This window comes from Dasypus novemcinctus, chromosome 23 (assembly GCF_030445035.2).
Source record: "Dasypus novemcinctus isolate mDasNov1 chromosome 23, mDasNov1.1.hap2, whole genome shotgun sequence".
Classification (NCBI taxonomy): Eukaryota; Metazoa; Chordata; class Mammalia; order Cingulata; family Dasypodidae; genus Dasypus; species Dasypus novemcinctus.
The window spans coordinates 39017775-39036288 of record NC_080695.1 but is presented as its reverse complement, the minus strand read 5'-3'; the positions used below and the strand labels follow the sequence as shown (position 1 = coordinate 39036288).

Genomic DNA, 18514 nt, shown 5'->3' with positions numbered 1-18514 from the left:
TCTGACCTTAAAAATAGAGAGGAAGTCAAACTGAACAAGAGGGCACCCGCCACTAGGAGTTGAAAACAGGCCCCTTGATTGTGGACATACGTATGGAGTATTGCCTGTTGAGTCTAAGGAATCTGGCATATGACATATTGCAAACCCAAGACAAGAAGCCTTGTTGCTGTGGGTGACCTTTAGTGACCTGTAAATTTTGCAGACTGCTCTGTGGCACTCTCTTACTGCTTCCTTTCTCTAAGTCACTAATTGAATCCTGATGATTGCCATGTGAAACTGTGAGAAGACTGTGTGGGGCAGTGATCTTGCTGTGTGAGCTCATGAATACTGGGCTGTTTCAAGGATAGTGGGGTGTGCTTTGCATACTTGGCTCAATTTAGTTTTTACTGAAAAGCAATTATAGGTAAAATGATTGCTTGTGTAATTTTTTTTTTTTGGTTTGTCTCGAAGTTGGACCACAGCAATTTTGTAATTTAGGTTAATTTGGAAAAAAAACCAAATGTAAGATGTACCTTTCTAATTTCAGTTTGTTTCGTTAACTGACTCAATTTTGGTTAAGGGTTGTTGAATCTAGGGAGAATTGTTTCCATCATCAAAAAGGGAAAAGTAAATAATCAAGAAAAGAGAGTTGTAGAATTAATGGTAAAAATAATTTACGTAACTTACAAGAGGGTATATAATGAAAACTTTCTCATTTCCTTAAGTCCCCACAATCTTGTTGAGATTTCTCAAATATTCTTCCAAAGATAATCTTTGCAAATATAACCATATTTGTACAAAAATACCTTAAAATTGTTTGTACAAGTAGGAGTGAATTATACAAACTTTTGTTGTGTTTTTCCATTGAAATATATCTAAAGAATTAATTCTTATCAGCATAAATACATGTACTTCATTGTCTACCTGTAATCAGTGATATGCTGGAGCTGGTTTGTATTGATTTGTGATGCTGATGCTTAAATTTGCAGGAATGTGGTGAACTGACTGTTAAACATGGCCATTTATTGAAATTGGCCATGGTAGGAGGATGTATACCATGGAAATTGGCAAGCACTACCAATAGCCTGCCCTTTCCCCAAGCCAGTTTTTAAACATTAAACATTTATCAGCATGCCACTGGATTATGAGAATTTTTACTTGAGAAGACCCCTACTGATACAGTTTTAGATACCAGCAGTTCGTGAGAGTGAAATAAGCGATCTTGTTCAGCAACTAAAAGTAGCTTTTAAAAATGAAGGATTTATTTACTCAGATATAGAAAAGGTTGGTTAATTCAGTGATACAGTTGTTCCAGAGCTTGCTTTCTTTTTTTCATCTTTCATGTTTTGACATTTCCCCTCCTAATTGCTAAATAGCTGATAGTGCTCAGCATCGTGCAGGCAGGCATGACAACATCTTGAAAAGAACAGGGGCATGTTCTCTCATACATGGTTTTTTACTTGTGAGGGGAACCTTTCTTGGAGATCTCCCCAGCACAGTATACTTCATACCCCATTGGTAAGGATTGAGGCAGGTGACCCTGCTCAGCCAGCCCTGGCAAGGGGATTAGACAGTCAGGATGCAGTCTTCAGGTCTGGGGAGGGAGTCATCCCTGGCATATACCTGCAACAAAGATGGAGGGGAAGTGGCTGTTGAATACTCTTCTGTGTATCTTCGTTCATTTCAAAACTGTTTTCCTGAGTGCCTAGGGCTGGAGAGACAGTGAACAAAAAAAAAAACAGACAAAAATCCTTGCCTTAGTGGAACTTAAATTTTAGTGAATGAAGACAGATAATAAATAAATGAAGTGTTGATGGTGATAAGTGCTAGGAAGAAAAAGAAACAATAAAAGCAAAAAGGCTTCTAGAATTGGGGTTGGGTTGAGGGTGCTTGGATGAAGGGCCTCACTGAGATGTTAACATAAAGTAAAAACCTGACAGAAATGAAGTTTAAGGTTATCTGTATGATACATTTCTAGAAGTAAAACTCCTGGTTAAAGAATAAGTTGTTCAAAAAGCTAGTCTTTTTTCCTAACATCTTTTGTTGAATAATCCATCTTCACTCAATGATTTCAAATGCCACCTGTATCATAAATGGAAGTCCTACATGCGTTTGGTTCTGTTTTATTAGGTTTGTCTTTCTAATGTGTGTAGTACCAAACCAAACTGTTTTAATTACTGTGACTTTATCATACATTTTAATATCATAGCAATAGACCCTCCTCAGTCACTTCATTTTCATATTTTTCCTGGCTCATTTGTTCAGTGGATCAGCTTTCCATCAGCTTGTCTAGTTCCCCTACATTAAGTTTATAGATTAGATTAGGGAGTTTTGAGTCTTCCTAGACAGTAATAGGATGTGCCTTTCCATTTATTTCATTCTTTATATTCTTCAAATACATAAAATTTTCTTTATCCTGAACGTATCTTATTAATGGTTTGTGGGGATATATGATATTTTTGTAAATAGGAATTTTTCTTCCTTTCTGTTTTTGCATGGTTGTTTCATATATGTACATATAAAAGTGATTTTTGTGTGTGTATACCACTTTTGTAACTATTTATCTTATTGTATCATTTTAATATTTGAGTAGATTTTCCATTGACTTTTGTGGATTTTCTTGATGTATAGTTATACCATCTGCATGTAGTTTTGCTACTTTCTTTTCATTTTTAGATATTTCTTTTTTTGTCCAAGTATCTTGATAGATACTTCCAGAAATTGGGAAAAAAAAATAGCATTTTGTTTCTGACTTTAATGAAAACTTTTAAAATTTCAGTTAAATATGATGTCTTTTGGCTCGAGACTGCTTCTTTTGGCTTCAGATATATATATATATATATATAGGTGTGTGTATATATGTATAATTCTAAAGAGCTTACAAAATCAGGAATCAGTATTGCATGTTGGCATCTGCTGCATTTTCAGCATCTATGGAGATGGTCATTGTTTTTCTTTGACTTATTAAATTAATAGTTGTTTTCTAATATATATCTACCTTTGTATTTCTGTACTTAGGATAGTCTTTTAATGCGCATGCTTTGCTTGATTCTACTTATAAAAATTCTTCATAAAAATACTAGCATCGTTATTATTGATAAATGATAGTTGGTCTGTGCCTTTTTTTTTTGTTTTTTTTGAGGGTTTTAGTTTTTCATGTTTTGGTGTCAATTATCTGCTGGCTTTGTTAAAGATAATTTGAAAGATTTTTCCAGTGTGTTCTGGGACAATTTGAATGGCGATGGGTTATCTGCTTTTTGAAAGTTTGGTAGATTTTCCAGTGAAATCATATAGGCCTTTGCTTGTTGGGATGTAGCCCTTTGGCAACTTTCTCACTTTCTTTCAGAGCCATTGGTCTGATTAGATTAGACATGATTAGTTTTAAAGCTCCTGTTAGTCTAAATACAAATAAGGGTAAGCAAGAGTCTGTCAGTACTGTGTAGTGGAAGGAGCCTGGGCTTTGAGGTCTGACCTGTGCTTGAAATACAGGTCAGCACTTTTCTTTGGTTGCCTTGGGACTTTCATTAATCTTAGTACATTATCTAGTGTATAGGAGAGTATCCAACCAGGTCTGCTTTAGTCCTAGAGATAATTAGTTCATTCCATCCTGTTCTATTACTTCGTTTTCATTTGTGGCTTTATTGGTCATACTTGTTCCCAGATCTTCAGATTGAACTATTTGCCATTGTCTTTTAGATCTACCTGAATTCTTAACATAATAATCAGAATTTAAAGTCTTCATTCTATCTCAGTGTCTGTGTATTTTCTCATCAGTTCATATAGCTTCACACACCAGAAACTTAACTATATGTCTATCAGCCAGGGCTTTCAGATTCTCTCAAGTCTTATTTAGTAAAGAGAAAAGAATGACTTATCCTGACAATCCCATTACAACTTTTGGTATGTGGTTTAAATGTTCTTGCTTGGAGGGTAGGTAGGTAGACATTAAAACTAAGTCTCTGCCTGTTTCCCTTTTGGAGTCCTTTCAGTATTCCTTTTCATTGTCAAGGGAAGTGCAACTCTGAGGAGACAGCTATACCTTCATCCTCTCCAGTGAAAATTCTTTTGGGTGCTCAGAAAGCAGGAACGTTAATACTATTAGGGACTCTGAACAGACCTATGGAAAGGGGTTAAGTGGAGGTGGCTGGGCTCATTGCAAGTTCTGAAGGGAGTGATATGTACTGCACATCTCAGCTGAAATGCTGAAAAATATTTTTCTATAAAGATATTGTTCAGTTTCCTTCATAAAAGGTATCTGAGGGCCTGCTGTATGCCAGGCAATGTTGGGGGGTAGAAATACAAAGATAAATGTGCTTCTAGTCTTTTTGGTTTTTTCTTCCTCTCCCCATTCTTCTTCAAACTTTCAATTCCCTTGGAAACCACTAATCTTTCTTCTTTCACTGTAGATGAAACTGCATTTTCTAGAGTTGTATGTAAATAGAATTATACTGTATTTACTGTTTTTGTCCAGTTTTTATCACTCAGCTATTTATTTTGAGATTCATGTGTTGAGTATCAATAGTTCATTCATTTTTATTGCTGTGTAGTAGTTCACTGAATGAGTATATCACAGTTTATTTATCCATCCATCAGCTAATAGACATCTGGATTATTTCCAGTTTTTGGCTGTTACAAGAAAAGCTGCTATGGACAGCCATTTACAAGTGCTTCTAGATTTAAAGCATGTTGCAGTAGAGTACAGATAACAGATGTAAATAGGACAGTGGGACAAGAAATATGACATAGTATGTGGGTTTACAGAAGGAAATATCCATGAACCACTGGGGGAGTTAGGGAGGCCTTCATGTAGGAAGAGACATTTGAGCTGGGCTGGGGTTGTAGTTGATGGAGCGTTTTGCCATGCAGAGGGGAGCAGCATATTCCAAAGCATGAAGGTATGAACAGGGTGAGATTAGGGTACAGGAAGTTTAGTGTGGCCCAAGGAGAGGATGCAAAAGAGGCATTTGTATATTAATATAGCTCTCAGTAAATATTGTTGGGTAAGTAGATGAATAAGAGTAAATATTATATGTACATCAGACACTCTTATTCCATGGATGCATAGAACTACTTCAGGAAAGTATATACCACATTACATCTTAAAAATCATTCTTTGACACACAGTCCTTGCATACACTGGGAAAAGCTTGTTCTGAATCAAATGTTAGTTTATTATAGGGATTTTGTGTTCTGGTTAGTTATACGAAGAACAGTGTTACGTAACAAAATGTAATGACTCCTGGAAATGTAAATAATGTAATTCAGTATTTCTTCTGTTCACCTATATGGAGTTAGTGCTTGCCTTTTTTTATTTTTTATTTTTGGTCTGGTTTAGATGTTCATTTATGTCACCCATCCCAGTGGTCCCCAAAGTGGTGGAGGTGTATGCTTGCCAGGGGATATAAATTTCACTTAGGGATAGAGGAAGAAAATATTAGCGTCTCTATTTATATTATTTTTATGCTATTTAAAATTTTGTATTTTTGTGTATTAGACAAACATGCACATACATATACACATGTATAGGCATACCTTGGAGATATTTTAGGTTCAGTTCCAGGCCACCACAATAAATCAGATATCGCCGTAAAGCAAGCCACATAAACTTTTCGGTTTCCAGTGCGTATAAAAGTTATGTTTACACTATTCTGTAGTCTATTAAGTGTGCAATAGCTTTATGCTTAATACAACAGTGTACATATCTTAATTAAAGTGTGCACAGAGACACGAAGTGAACACATGCTGTTGGAAAATGGTGCCAGATAGACTGGTTCATTGCAGGGTTGCCACAAACCTTCAATTTGCAGTAAATGCAGTTTCTGCAAAGTGCAATAAAGTAAAGCACAATAAGGCAAGGTGTGCCTTTGTACACAAACAACACATATATACATGTACACACATACACATGCATAAGTACACATTCATACTACACACATACACATATGAATACATACAAATGTGCATGGATTTATACATATACACCTGCACACATATGCACACATGCAAAATACACATATGCATGCTGCATACACACATATAACAAAATGTGGTTACATGTTCCCTCCTCTCCCACTTTCTATTTTTTACTGGCGTGTATAATCAGAAAAGTTGGAGATCACAAACTTAAGCTATTAGTGCAGAAAGCTTTCTAAGAGATATTATTTTTCAATTCTGAGTTTTAAAAATAAGAATAAACTTCATTTAATAACAGTTGAAAAGAAACACTAATGAAATATATTAGCTTGTTTAAAATAAATAATTTTAAAAAAAATAATTTTTGTTTAATAATGAATGCACACTTGTGGGTACTTTAAATATTTTTTTTATACTTTCAAAGAACAATCTATATCTTATTTTCTCAGGGCAACGAGAATGAATTTTATAAATTTCCTGGTTGTAATCAGCCTCTTCTCTAATATTTCCCTTCCTAACTGGCTAAAAATCAGTATCACCAAGGTACTTGTAAAGTACAGGGTATTGCACACGCCTTTCCTGGTGCTGTTATTTGGCAAACACTGACATCTAGAGTCAGTTGTGACTTATTTTTTCTAAGGTGACTGTCAGTCCCCTATATTTTACTGTATTCTCAATTTATAATTTATTCTGTTCTCATAGTTTGTTAGTAGTATGATGTAAGTTACTTTGCTTACCCTGGCAGGAAGATGTGCACTACACTGTTGCATTATTGCAGCGTCAAAGGAAATAATTTTCATTAAGAGTTACTTTTCAAGATCATTTGCTCTAACTCAGATTTTGACGCTTAAGTCCTCCCTCCCTCCTTTTCTCCCTCCTTTCCTCCCACCCTCCATTACTTCCCTGCCTCCCTTCCTTTTACTTGACTGAATCCAATTGTATCACTTCCACAGGCCATAAAGATAGTTCTTGTAGTAAAGATTCAGGCACTGGTATGGCTTCATATCCTCCCCAGGGTAAGCAGCCATCACACTTCTCATGTGTTGAATGAAGCAAACATGGGATGTATATTATAAAAATTGAAGTTTTGAAATATTAGGCTGCTTAGAATTTTCCTAGAAAATTAGGAAAAGTATTTTTCAGTTGCATTTTCTTGGGTATTAGTATTTTTGGTAATTACTGTAAGTTACAGTTTTCTTATACTTTGGCATCCTTCTTTGTAGCCAGTTGTCCTTTAGTTGATTTTAAAAATTCCTGATTGGTGTATGTCTGTTAACACTGCCATAGCGTCTGGAGCTTGATTTTCAGTGACTTAATTGAAAATTAAAACGTTCCTATGGTCTTTCATAGTTGGAAAGCCCTCTTCTGTTTTCGTAAGTGTTGTTGTCTTTCCTCTGCAATAATAAAGACAAGCCACATTAGGATGATGTAACCATATGACAGTGTGTCCCAGGTAGCACATACACAATTGTGCCATCTTGTACATCTTGGTCCTAATTACCCTTCCAGTAACCTGAAAGGTCATGTTACCATTTCCTCCTCTATTTAGAATAGAATGTGGAAACTGGAATGATAATTTTCTTGCTCAGATGCCATTGTCAAAGGCTTGGCTTGGAACTTTGCAATTCTGCTTCCAAATCTGCCTTCAGGCCGCTTACCTTTGCCTCTTTGATGAAAGAGATGCCTAAGCCTCAGAAAGAAAAAAATGTGAATAGGTATTTATATACAGTGAAGGGTGAAGTGGATACTTGGACAATTTTCTGGGTGAAAATCCTTTTTTAAAAGTTGGATTGAAAACAAAACAAAATACGTCATATAGGAGTCTGTGAAATTTCCCCATTGGTTGCTGTAAGAGGAAAATATCTTTACTAGGATAAGTCTATTTTATATATCTTTTAATTTAAATCTGAACAATGTGATCAAGCATAACGGAATCTGAGTATCTGTTCTAACTCTAATACAGCATCTAGGTTGAAAGACCCATTTATATAGGACTTAAAAGAAATACTATCAGAATTATAATAGATAATGCAATAATGCAAATGTTACTGTATATTATGCAATAATGCATATTATTACTGCATATTATGTAAACTTGGCATCTTAAAACATTTTTCATCTTAAAAACAGCAACAGATACTTTGCTTTTCTTCATATCACCCCAACCCTAAAAACTAAATAGTTATTTCCTGTTTTTATTAGCTGGATCTTTTCCAATGTGAATTTATTTCTGCCTTATCAGAAACAAGTGATTTTTTTTTTTCTGTAATTTGATCCACACATTTGCAGCATCTGCTGAATGCCTACTACTGCAGGCAAGACTGTACAAAGTGGATTTTAATTCATAAAAGCATCCATGTCTATATTGAAAATATTTCTTGTGCCAGTGTGTTTCTGAAAATTTCCATGTTACTGTGATTCCAGCCTGATCACTATTTACTACTGGATCAGATGCCCCTTATGTATTTATCAAAGTAGGTTCTATAAAAAAATGTTATCTATGTGAAAGTCCTCTTTCAGACTCTTAAAAGGAAACATCATTCACAGTAGTTATCAGCTTCTTCATTTTTTTTCTTACTCAGTCATTCTTTCTGTCTGAATTACATCTCTTTGCTGTTTTATACTTACAGGTTGTTGGTTTGTTTCCATGTATCTCTTATGATATAATTCTTGAGCAATATCCTGAAAAATCCGCCGAGCGCTCTTCTTCTGTAGATAAAAATGAGAGAAAAAAAATCTCTTTCTTAGAACTAGAAGCAATGTCTGTTGCACATTATCAGAACTTTTTCTTTTTTTTACTGCCATCGTTTCAGAAGGTTCTCTACCCCCCACATATACACCTACAGTTAACTGTATTTTTTTGAGTACATCAAGTAGACTGAGAACTGTCAAATTTAAATCAGTTTTCTACTTGAGAGTTATCTTTATTTCTCAACAATAGGAAACATTATTATCTTTGGTTGAAAGTTTTGTGTTAAAATATTTTACACTTGAAATAGTTACAAACAACCACAGTTAATAACAACTATTTTATAGGTAATGGTCTATACCTTGTGTGAATCTTCTTCTGTTTCTTTGTTTCCTGGAGTGTTCTGTTTTGACTGCCAGGAAAAGGAATGTCTTAGAAGAACATTTTATACATTCAAAACAATTGTGGTAGATATCTCATACCATACTAAGATTATATTATATTATATTAGATTAATATTTAAGTGATATAAAGTAAGAATTAATAATTTTCATGTCATTTCTCAGATGCTGCCATTCTATTAATAAAATAATATAACAACCTGAACTGCTTTTGACTGGAGGATTTATAGTAATCCTAATATAACACATACCTTCCCCCTCATATAGAATAGTATAGCCAGAAGATATTCTTTTCAATACCTTTTGGCCTTTTTGAGTATTTTAAGGCAGCTTTTAATCACTTTGTCAACCTTCTTTTTGCTGTTAAAAACTATTCCTAGGGCTCTCAAATAATATATCTTCCCCTTGCCTCCAGCAGAAAGCATGTATCATACTTATAAAGAGAGGTCTCTTATTCCCATATTACTGGGCTTTGAAGAGAAAGCACTGTCAGTCATGTGCTCCGGTTAGTAATAATTTCAGTGATGAAAATATATGGTTTCTTCTACAGAACCCTTCGGCAGGTAGTGTTCCCTGCACATGCAAAGAAAAATGTTAATTAGGTGAGCTATCCGTGAGACTTACAACTTGTGGAGGGATGGAAATTATCTCCTTATGCTAATATTCAAGGCTTTAGGGATATCCAGTGCAAAGAAATTGAACTTACTTTGGAGAGAATTATGAAGACCACGCACACACCAATAAGGTAGATAGAGAGCAATGACAGGAGAGCTATCAGGAAACTCTGCAGTTCCTTGCTGAGAGGTTTAATTTCTTCATTAATTACAAAAACAGAAAGAGCCACAGTCACTATTGGAACATATTCTTGCAAATATATGTATAAAGTACAATTGAAGCTTCATGTTAGAGGCGAAACATGAATGTACTCTGCTTAGCTATTCATATAAACACTCAAATATATTAATGTCAGTTCATTAGCTCTTTAAATGTATTACACCAAAAATGTTGTTTTCTTAAGATAATTTTTAAAAATTCAATTAGCCATTTGACATAATGCTAAAAAATCACTGTTACTATATAAAGCATTACTTAGGTTACTTAGGTTATATAAATATTTCCAGACGGTTTGTTCAAGGGTATTTAAAATTTCTTTCAGTAGATTTGGTGTACAAGTGTCATCAAGGTGCGGTTTACCCAGTTAAGATTCATTCACATGTATTTGTTAATAGGATGCTGACATTTGTAAACTTGGAATGGTACAGTCTGTAAAAGAACCTGAGAAGGGTCTCATTGCTCACTGCACACTTAAGAGGAGGCATGTGTTGTAACATGCCCACCTTCTTTTCCTTTTTCTTTCTTTCTTTTAGGTGGCATTGGAGATTGAACCCAGGACTTTGTACGTGGGAAGTGGGAAGCAGGCACTTAACCCCTGAGCTACACCTGCTTCCCTCCACCTTCTTCTTTATAGTAAAGTCTTGAGATAGTTATTGAATTCATTGTCACATTCTGAATTTTTCCTTGTGGGAAGTGTCCTGTGCTCTAGGTAGGGATTAAGCAACCAGCCATATCTTCAAGTACCTGATTATCTGAAGTATAAAATACAGTGAGATTTATAGTTATTGTCTGAATAAACTGTACTTTTCAACTAAATACCTCATAGATGCTTATGCTATGAACACAAATACAATATACATTTTTATATTGTAAAACTAATAATCTAGCTCTATCTAGAAATCTTTGAAAAATGTTTCAAAAATGACAGGAAATTGCTATGTCTATCTTAGCCATACTTTCATTTCTGCGCATAAAGAAGAATCCCTCTTTATATATGCTTGTAGTTTTGAAACCTTTGTTTCTTTATAAACTATTTTTTAATAGCTGGCTTAAAAAAAAAAATAGACGTAGCAAGAAATAACAAATCTCAGTGCTCCTCAGGCCAGAGTTCTGTTATGGGAAGAGAGGCCACACTGCTATTCCCCCAGAATCACGTGGAGTTTTTTCTTTGAAATTTCTTAATCTCAGACTTAACTCAAGGAAATGAGTTGGGGATGTGACTGGTAGGACTTAGCTAGAATCATCCCATCTGGAGAGCTTTCAATGTCCTCACTTGAAAGAGGAAATAGTCAAGGGTTTTAGCAAATGCTGGGAAACCGGAATGTTACCGACCCCTTTTGGGTTCCTGCAGTCCAGACAGACAGGATTGGAAGGACTGAGGATCTTCCAGTGACTTTTCCCCAAATTCATGTTTATTCTCTGGAATGTTTATTTTTGTCTGCATCCAATACATTGATCACTTAGGCTTTTCCAGTGCTTTGTCTGAGGTGGTGTGATACCAGACTGGTTCCTGATTAATCACTTAGTCTTCACAAGTTTCCTTTGGTCTCGGTCCATTCATTTTACCAAATGTCCAGAAAGGAGCAGTTTAGTTGCTGAGCGCTCACTAGCAAATGTGGACTTCGAGAAAGAATATAGCACCCAGCATACACACTGTGTCTGTGAAGGCAGACGAGCAGGGGCTGAGAGAAGGTGAGGGGTCAGAATAGTTCTTTAATTCAAGCCTTATGTAGATGTGTGCTCAGATCATGCCCTTCACTGATGAGATTATTAAGTTAGCAAATCTATCCCATAATTTCTACACATAGGTACTGTAGTGAATTTAAAGGTCTTAGTGTGGTGTACTGAAATAAAGCCTTATCTGACTTACCTCTTACCACCAATGTGGTGCCATTTCCGGTTTGCTTAGCTCTCGAGATCTCTTTACTTGGAAATGCTATTCCACAGATATAAATTGCACTGTCGTTTAGAGTTACACTGTTGACAGTTAGGGAAACTTGTTTCTTTGCCAGGGATTCCGTCACTGTGTATTTGCCAGCCTTACTTCTGCATCCATCCAAGCAGAGGTTCTCAGCCTGGTGAGCTCCAAAGCGAAACCACAGTTTTGTTGGTTGCTCTTCAGGGCAGTTGGCTATGGAGAAGGTGCAGTCTATGGTGACAGCCTCGTGTATGGAGTTCACTTCTAGTTTACCCGGTTGGGAGACAGAGACGGTACAGGCACCCACAGCCCCTGCGGGAGGAAGCAGATGAATGGTGTTTAGTTAACTTCTCATTATACTTTGCCTCTGTTTCTGTTTTCCTTGCATTTTTAGGTGGTGGGCCCAGCCATTCCTTTCTTTTTTCTCACTTTAACTCCCAGCAGAAATAAGGACTATAAAGCTAGACATCACTGGTCCTCACTTTTCCTAACATCCCTTGTGTCCTGACTGTCACCTGGTTTACAGTGATGTCTGATTGTTAGAAGGTAACCCTTGAGAGGTTCCAGGAGAAGCAGTGTTGTCGTGAGGACAGGTGGCTGCAGATCTGGAGTCAGAAACTTGGGGTCCACGTCTTCACTCCTGCTACTTAACAAGCTTTCCTTTGATCTTGTGCAGATCACTGACCTGCTCAGAGCCTGTTTCCTCATCTGTATTACTTCCTCATGGGAGTGTCGTATTCATCATGGTCAGATTAAGTTATCAAATGCTGCTGCCTTTGATAGAGCCCATAAACAGGAGAGAGTTCTGCCTTGTGGGGGTTGGGATCACTAGGAATTAGTGGCAACTCAATTGTTCCTTTGTGGGCCTTGGTGCTCTTACAGGAAACATGATAAAATGCAAGATGTACACCTGTGGAACACAGTCCTTGCCTAGCTGACAATGACTTACCTTCCTGAGCAGCCATGCCATGGTGAAGCAAATTCTGTTTCTACCTGGCACTTGTGCACTGCTTTGTAGTCCTTTGTAGCTTTTATCTTATTTGATTAACAATGCTGTGATAAAGAGCACAGACTTGTGTTCCAGTCCTGTCTCTGCCAGTTCCTAGCTCTATGATGTTGACTTCTCTGTGTCTCAGTTTCCTCATAGCAAAATGGGGATAGGGGATACTCTTATCTACCTCGTGGGGCTAGTGTAAAGTTGAAGTGAGATGCTGCATAAGGAGTATTTACCTGTCTAGCCCATAGTAAACATTGAATAAAAGTTATTTCTATTGCTGCTGCCACCGCCTTTACTACTGTTATCGCAGTGCTATATGCCCATTTTAGAGGTTATTGCAAAGGTCCCTCAGCAAGGTGGTAGCAGAGCTGGGACTTGACACCCACCATGAAGTGCCACTTCTAATCTCAGGAAAGCCATTCAAGTGTTTATAAGTGGGAATTGACCTAAACCCGTTTTAGGGCAAGGGAGGTCATATGTAAACTAATGGAGGCAGAGTGGAATTTATGCAAGTTTTAAAATTCTGACTTCTGCCTGTTTTTTCCCCCCCCATATGTTCTTATTTACCTTTGTGTGTTCTTTGAAAGTGAAATTGAAAAGGAAGACTGAAGCTTTAAGTTTCCAACAGGGCTTTTTTCTCCTAACATTTTTTTTAATCTGTCATCCCGGAGAACCGAAGAGGAATTAATTAAAACTATGGCATTATGATGCAAATCTGTTTACTTCATATTTTAATTGTAGTATTTGCACACTTTGAGATGAGCGGGAAGTTTTTTAGTGACCTGATAAAATAGAAACCAGATGGGAGAGTATAAAGTCACCTGCAAAAACCAGCAGGCTTGTAGCTCTTTTGTCTGTCAGAGGCTCAGCACACCTCACCACTTCAGCTGAGGACTTGGAGTCACTCCCAAGTCTGATAAACAACTTCATGCCCCACACCCAGACTTGCTCACCTCCAAAGTACAGAGAACTTCTTTTACAACATGTAACAATCATTATACATTAGAAAAAGCAAAATGGAATCTGGCCTGCCAAAATAACCAAGTTAACAGGCATGTTTCAATCTCAATCCTCTTTCAGGTAAAGTTTTTAAAAGGGAAGCTGGCTTTTAACACTTTCCTTCACAACTAATAAATAACACAGGGTACAATTAATAATTTGCAGCTTTGGAGTTTCAGAGCTTCATTCATTTCCGACTTCTGCATGTTCAGTCTGACTTCTTCCCAGTCCCAGCATGGGAAAAAACCAGCTGTACCGATTTCCTCTGAGAGCATAGACTTTGGAGAATACTGCTTGTCTCCTCCCCCTCTACCAGTAAAGTGACATATTAGCAAAAAAAGAGAAGTGCAGATAATTTGTTACACCACAGCCTACTCCTGTGAAAAATTTCTCTTTACTATATCAGATTTTTGTTTTTTTCCCAGTACCCTCTGAAAAGGTTGAAAGCTTATTTCCTTGGCAGAGGATAAAATGTATCACTTTACTATTTGTAAAAACCAAGAGGAGTGGGTGTTGCTCAGTAGTTGAGCACCTGCTTTCCATGTATGAGGTCCTGGGTTTAATCCCTGGTACCTCCTAAAAACAAAACAAAACATCAAGTTAGACAATAAAGAAGTAACTTTTGACACTTCAGAAAAAAACTTAATTTTGGAAAATTTCAAACATGTACTGAAGTAGCCAGAATAACACAGTGAATCCCCTGCTGATCCCTGGCTTCAACCCAGTCTTGTTTTGTCTTTCCTCACACTTTCCCCCACTGCCATATTATTTTAGGGCAGATCCCAGTTATCTGCACATCTTTCAGAATTTACATCTCTCTATAAGATAAGATTTTTAAGAAAAAAAAATAACATGAATTAAAATAGTTTATTAAAGTGCTATGTACTTAATAGGAAAAAAATAGAATAGTATTGAAAATAGAAGTAAGTCACCCAAAATAATCACTGTTAATCTTTTGGTATATTTCTTTATGGGTGAGAGAAAATTAACTTTGTTTCTGCCCTGTCCCTTGTCTTATGGCCCCAACTTTGTGGACAAATCTGAGTTTATTAGAATTATGATGTAGGAAATGCTTTTTTTTTCCATAGAAAAAATGTAGGGGTATAGGCAGAACTTAAAAAATAGATATATTATGGAAAGTTATTCTCTGAAGAAGCCATGGCAGTTTCTTTTTTGTTTGTTTGTTTTTAATTTAATGGTGAGTACTTTAAATTTATAGAAACTCAGCTTTTTAGAAGCATTATTCTTTGAACATATTCGGCAAATACTGTTTAGTGCCTCCTCTGTGCACTGTGTGGGAACTAAATTCGATGACTCTAGCACATGTGATTTTTAGAATATTTCAACCCTTTGATGAATGCTCTTTTCTAAAGCAGCATATTATGCTAGCAGAAGGAATTTTCAAGGTTAATATGAAACTTTTTCTCAGCTATTCTTTTAATACCTTATTTCTCTAGGGCAAAAGGAAACTTAGCACCTTTGATGATTTTGACAATATTCATCCCTGGGAGCTTAAAATATAAATTTTATAAAATATAAAGACATTAGGCAAGAAATAGCCATTAGTTTAGAGAAAACAGAGGAAGAAAAAAGAAGTACCTTACCGACATAAAGTAGAATCACATTGATTTCCAGACCGAGAAGAAGCTTGCCTCTGCGCTCGGTCTCCATTTCTGTTTCTGTGCGGGGACGGGGGGCGGGTGTGTGTGCCCTGTGTATTTGAAAAGACAGTTGGCTTTTTTTTTTTTTTTTTTAAGAAAGGAAGAACTGAAGAGAGGAACTCTTATTAAGGAACTGTAATCAGGAACTTTTTGAAATTGTGTAAAACATGTTTGTAACCCAGTGTCACCACGTGAAGTTGAAATTTTAGCCTGAGAATATTTCTAAATGTTCCTGTGGTATTTTTTCTTGGATTTTAGAAATCCAAGGTGTTAGATGTTAGATGTTTTCAGTGAGATTTTGATTCACATGTAGTGCATATTCCGAGAAGGAGTATTGTTATATACCAAATTAGTACATTAAATTCCCAGGGCAGATCAGTCAGTCATCTGCTTGTCCTGGGAAATTGAGCAGCAGAAGGGAGTATCTTTGTGTAGAGAGGAGAAAAATTTGTGAACAATATATCATAGAACAATGAAGAAATAAATTGTGTCCCATTAACAAATGTGCCCCAGTTTTGAGTTTAAGGACCTATTTTTAATGTGCTGGAAAACAGGTGTATCCCCCTAATCTACCCTGCCACCTCCCACCCCCCCAAACTTGGAGGTTTCATCAGTCAGATGCTTCTTTGTAAAGCAACAAGCTGCCTGAGGCTGACAAAAGGGAGTTTATTGAAAGGATTTGGGGTGACTCAGAGTCACTGTGAGGACTTGGAGAATCATGTGTGGGGGTCCACAGCCAGGAAAAATGTCCCAAATCATGCTATGAAAGTAGTGTGAAGAGCACAATGCTGCCACCAAGTACCAGATGCTGTGACACGGGCCAGATTCTGTTGTCGCTGCTGCTCAATTGCCCCAGCTGCTTGGTCTGCTCCACCTCTGGGAGAGAGCCTCCTAGGTCCTCTTCTAGGGAAGTCATTTGCTCCTTATTCCAGGTCTGGGCCAGTGTGTCTGACTGGCAGAGCTTAGGTTATGCGCGAGTGCCTTTTCTTCTTCATCAGGCTTAGGCCTCCTACCGAGACTTGAGGCTGAGACCGCTCCAGACATAGGAAGAGGGTTCAGGTGCTGGCCACCGTAAAGGATGAGAAGTCTTTCCACTATAGAGTTTGTGCTCTTGGCAGCTGTTGATGATATATTTTCTCATCACCGGAAAGTTATCTCAACCTGAATTTAGTAACACTTCTAAGTTTATGTGTATTTTTTACATCATTTTGGTATCTGAAAATTTCCACCTACTGTTATCTTTGTATGTTTCTAGCTAGCATTTGGTTTGTATGTGAATTTGAAGACCTTTGCTAGCTGCTCAGGTGAGTGATGGGATCATAGGTTTTGAAATAGCTGTTAGAGACTTCAGTCATTTATTCCGAGAGATGCTAGGTTGATTCATCTACTCTGGTGCTCTGCTTCTGTCCTGGAGTTTAGTTTTTATAAAATTGTTTTGAAAAGCTAGGCAGTGGGTCACATTCCCTTGAAAAGCACACTGAAGATCTATTTTTATAAATTAAAATTCTTTATGAGCCTATTTTTATTTTCAACCTGATAAACATTTTTAGGTTGTAAGTTGAATATGTTTACTATACCAGTGGTCTTTTCTTGAATTTGTCCTAAAACCCTCTTTCAAATTTTATGTTACTCTCTGCTTCAGTAGTCCTGTATTTAATGACTGTTTTTCTGAACCTATTGGTCATTCCAGTGAGTCTAAGAGAGTCTAATATCCAAGGTTCTGCCAGAGAAGGTATGGTGGCTTTTGGATCCCGTTAAACCTGCGATTGCATTTCTGCTCTGACACTCCTTAACCTCACAGGCTTGGGCAGGTTCCTTAGCCCTTCTGAGTCCATCTTTATCTCTCTGCCCTTCTAGGTCAGGGGGCACTGGGAAGGGTAAAGAAGATGACTCATGGCAGCCTAGCACAGTGCTTGGCACATACAAGGTCCTTGGCAAGTTCCTCCCTCCTTCCGTCTTCAGTGAACTTGTTTGTTCAAGAATTTAACTTAATGTTCTTATTTGTTTTAGTAGGTGGCAAGTGGGAGAAACCATCAGAAATTTTGGAAATCAAGGGACAGAATTGGGAAGAACAAGTGAATAGTCTGCCTGAAGTTTTCAGAAAAGCTGGTTTCGTTATCGAGGCTTTCACCAGATTGCCATACCTGTGTGAAGGTGACATGTACAATGACTACTACGTTCTGGATGATGCGGTCTTTGTTCTCAAGCCGGTATAAGCACGTGGAGTCCACCCCAAGAATGCACCCTTCAGAGGAGGGTCTGTGTTCGTGATTTTGTGAAGGGAGGTACCTTTGGGGACTGCCATTCTAAATATCATGTAGGAATTTAAAAAGCCAAATTACTAATTATTTCTTTGTAGTGTGTAAAAGGAATGTTTTTAAAAAACAAAAACCCAACTCTGAGAATTTTTATTGACTCTTTACTCAGTAATGCTGGTCATACTCCACAATTATGATGGAAGATATTTTTTATACTTAATTGCAGTAGGGACTCATTCCCAGACAAAGCAATAGACATGACTTCACATAGAATCAATAAGTGGTTTTTAATAAAATGAAGCCTGGCAATAAAGCTGTCCATTCAGTTCCAGATAGTGGGTGTATGGTATTGCCACTGATACTCTTCCATGTTTAGAAATTCTTTCTCTCTGTTGTTATTCAAGAAAATGTTTTTAATCATGCTAATAAACTTTTTTTGAGATGACTTTGGCATTACGTTTGAATTACTATAAGGGCTCCCCTAGCATTTTGGTTTCAGAAGTACCCAGAAAGTAGCATTGTGTGAAAGATGTGGACAACATGAATACGTGGGTCAGGTGGTCAGTTCCCCCGTTCCCTGATAGGTCCGTGGAAAGGCCCTATCAAGGCACTTCATACGAGTGCTGACAGCCTGGTGAAGCATGTGAAGGAAGGCTTCAGTCTGGGGGCACGTACTGCACAATGCTGTGAGCACTCTTAAAAAGAATAACCCCATTCAGACAGAGTACTTAAGGGTCCATCCCTACTCCCTGATCTCATGTTGCTTTGAGAAATGGAAAACTCTGGGTTCTGATTTTGTGATAGATTTTATATTCTACTCTCAGAACTTTACTTTTCCGGACAATCTCAGGTTCTCCGAATTGAA

The 18514-nt window shown here is 37.1% G+C and overlaps 2 protein-coding genes across 5 annotated transcripts in view; one reads left to right on the top strand and one right to left on the bottom strand.

The window, feature by feature from the left end:
- METTL9 (methyltransferase 9, His-X-His N1(pi)-histidine) overlaps nt 1-18094 on the top strand; it is a 40965-nt gene extending 22871 nt beyond the window's left edge. For 3 of the 4 annotated variants that reach the window (XM_058286283.1, XM_004462986.5, XM_004462989.3), the window contains exon 5: nt 17402-18094. In XM_058286283.1, coding sequence (XP_058142266.1) covers nt 17402-17607 — 206 coding nt within the window. In that variant the 3' untranslated portion in view covers nt 17608-18094. The remainder of the gene's footprint in view (nt 1-17401) is intronic. The other variant, XM_004462987.4, reaches the window with a different exon arrangement.
- Nucleotides 1234-15464, bottom strand: IGSF6 (immunoglobulin superfamily member 6). Its single transcript, XM_071211250.1, has 6 exons — nt 15335-15464; nt 11687-12046; nt 9689-9795; nt 8943-8993; nt 8521-8601; nt 1234-1602 (listed from the first exon to the last, which is right to left on the bottom strand). Exons 1-6 carry the CDS (start codon nt 15399-15401, stop codon nt 1546-1548), a joined length of 723 nt encoding a protein of 240 aa, XP_071067351.1. The 5' UTR covers nt 15402-15464; the 3' UTR covers nt 1234-1545.
- Nucleotides 18095-18514: the final 420 nt, after the last annotated feature.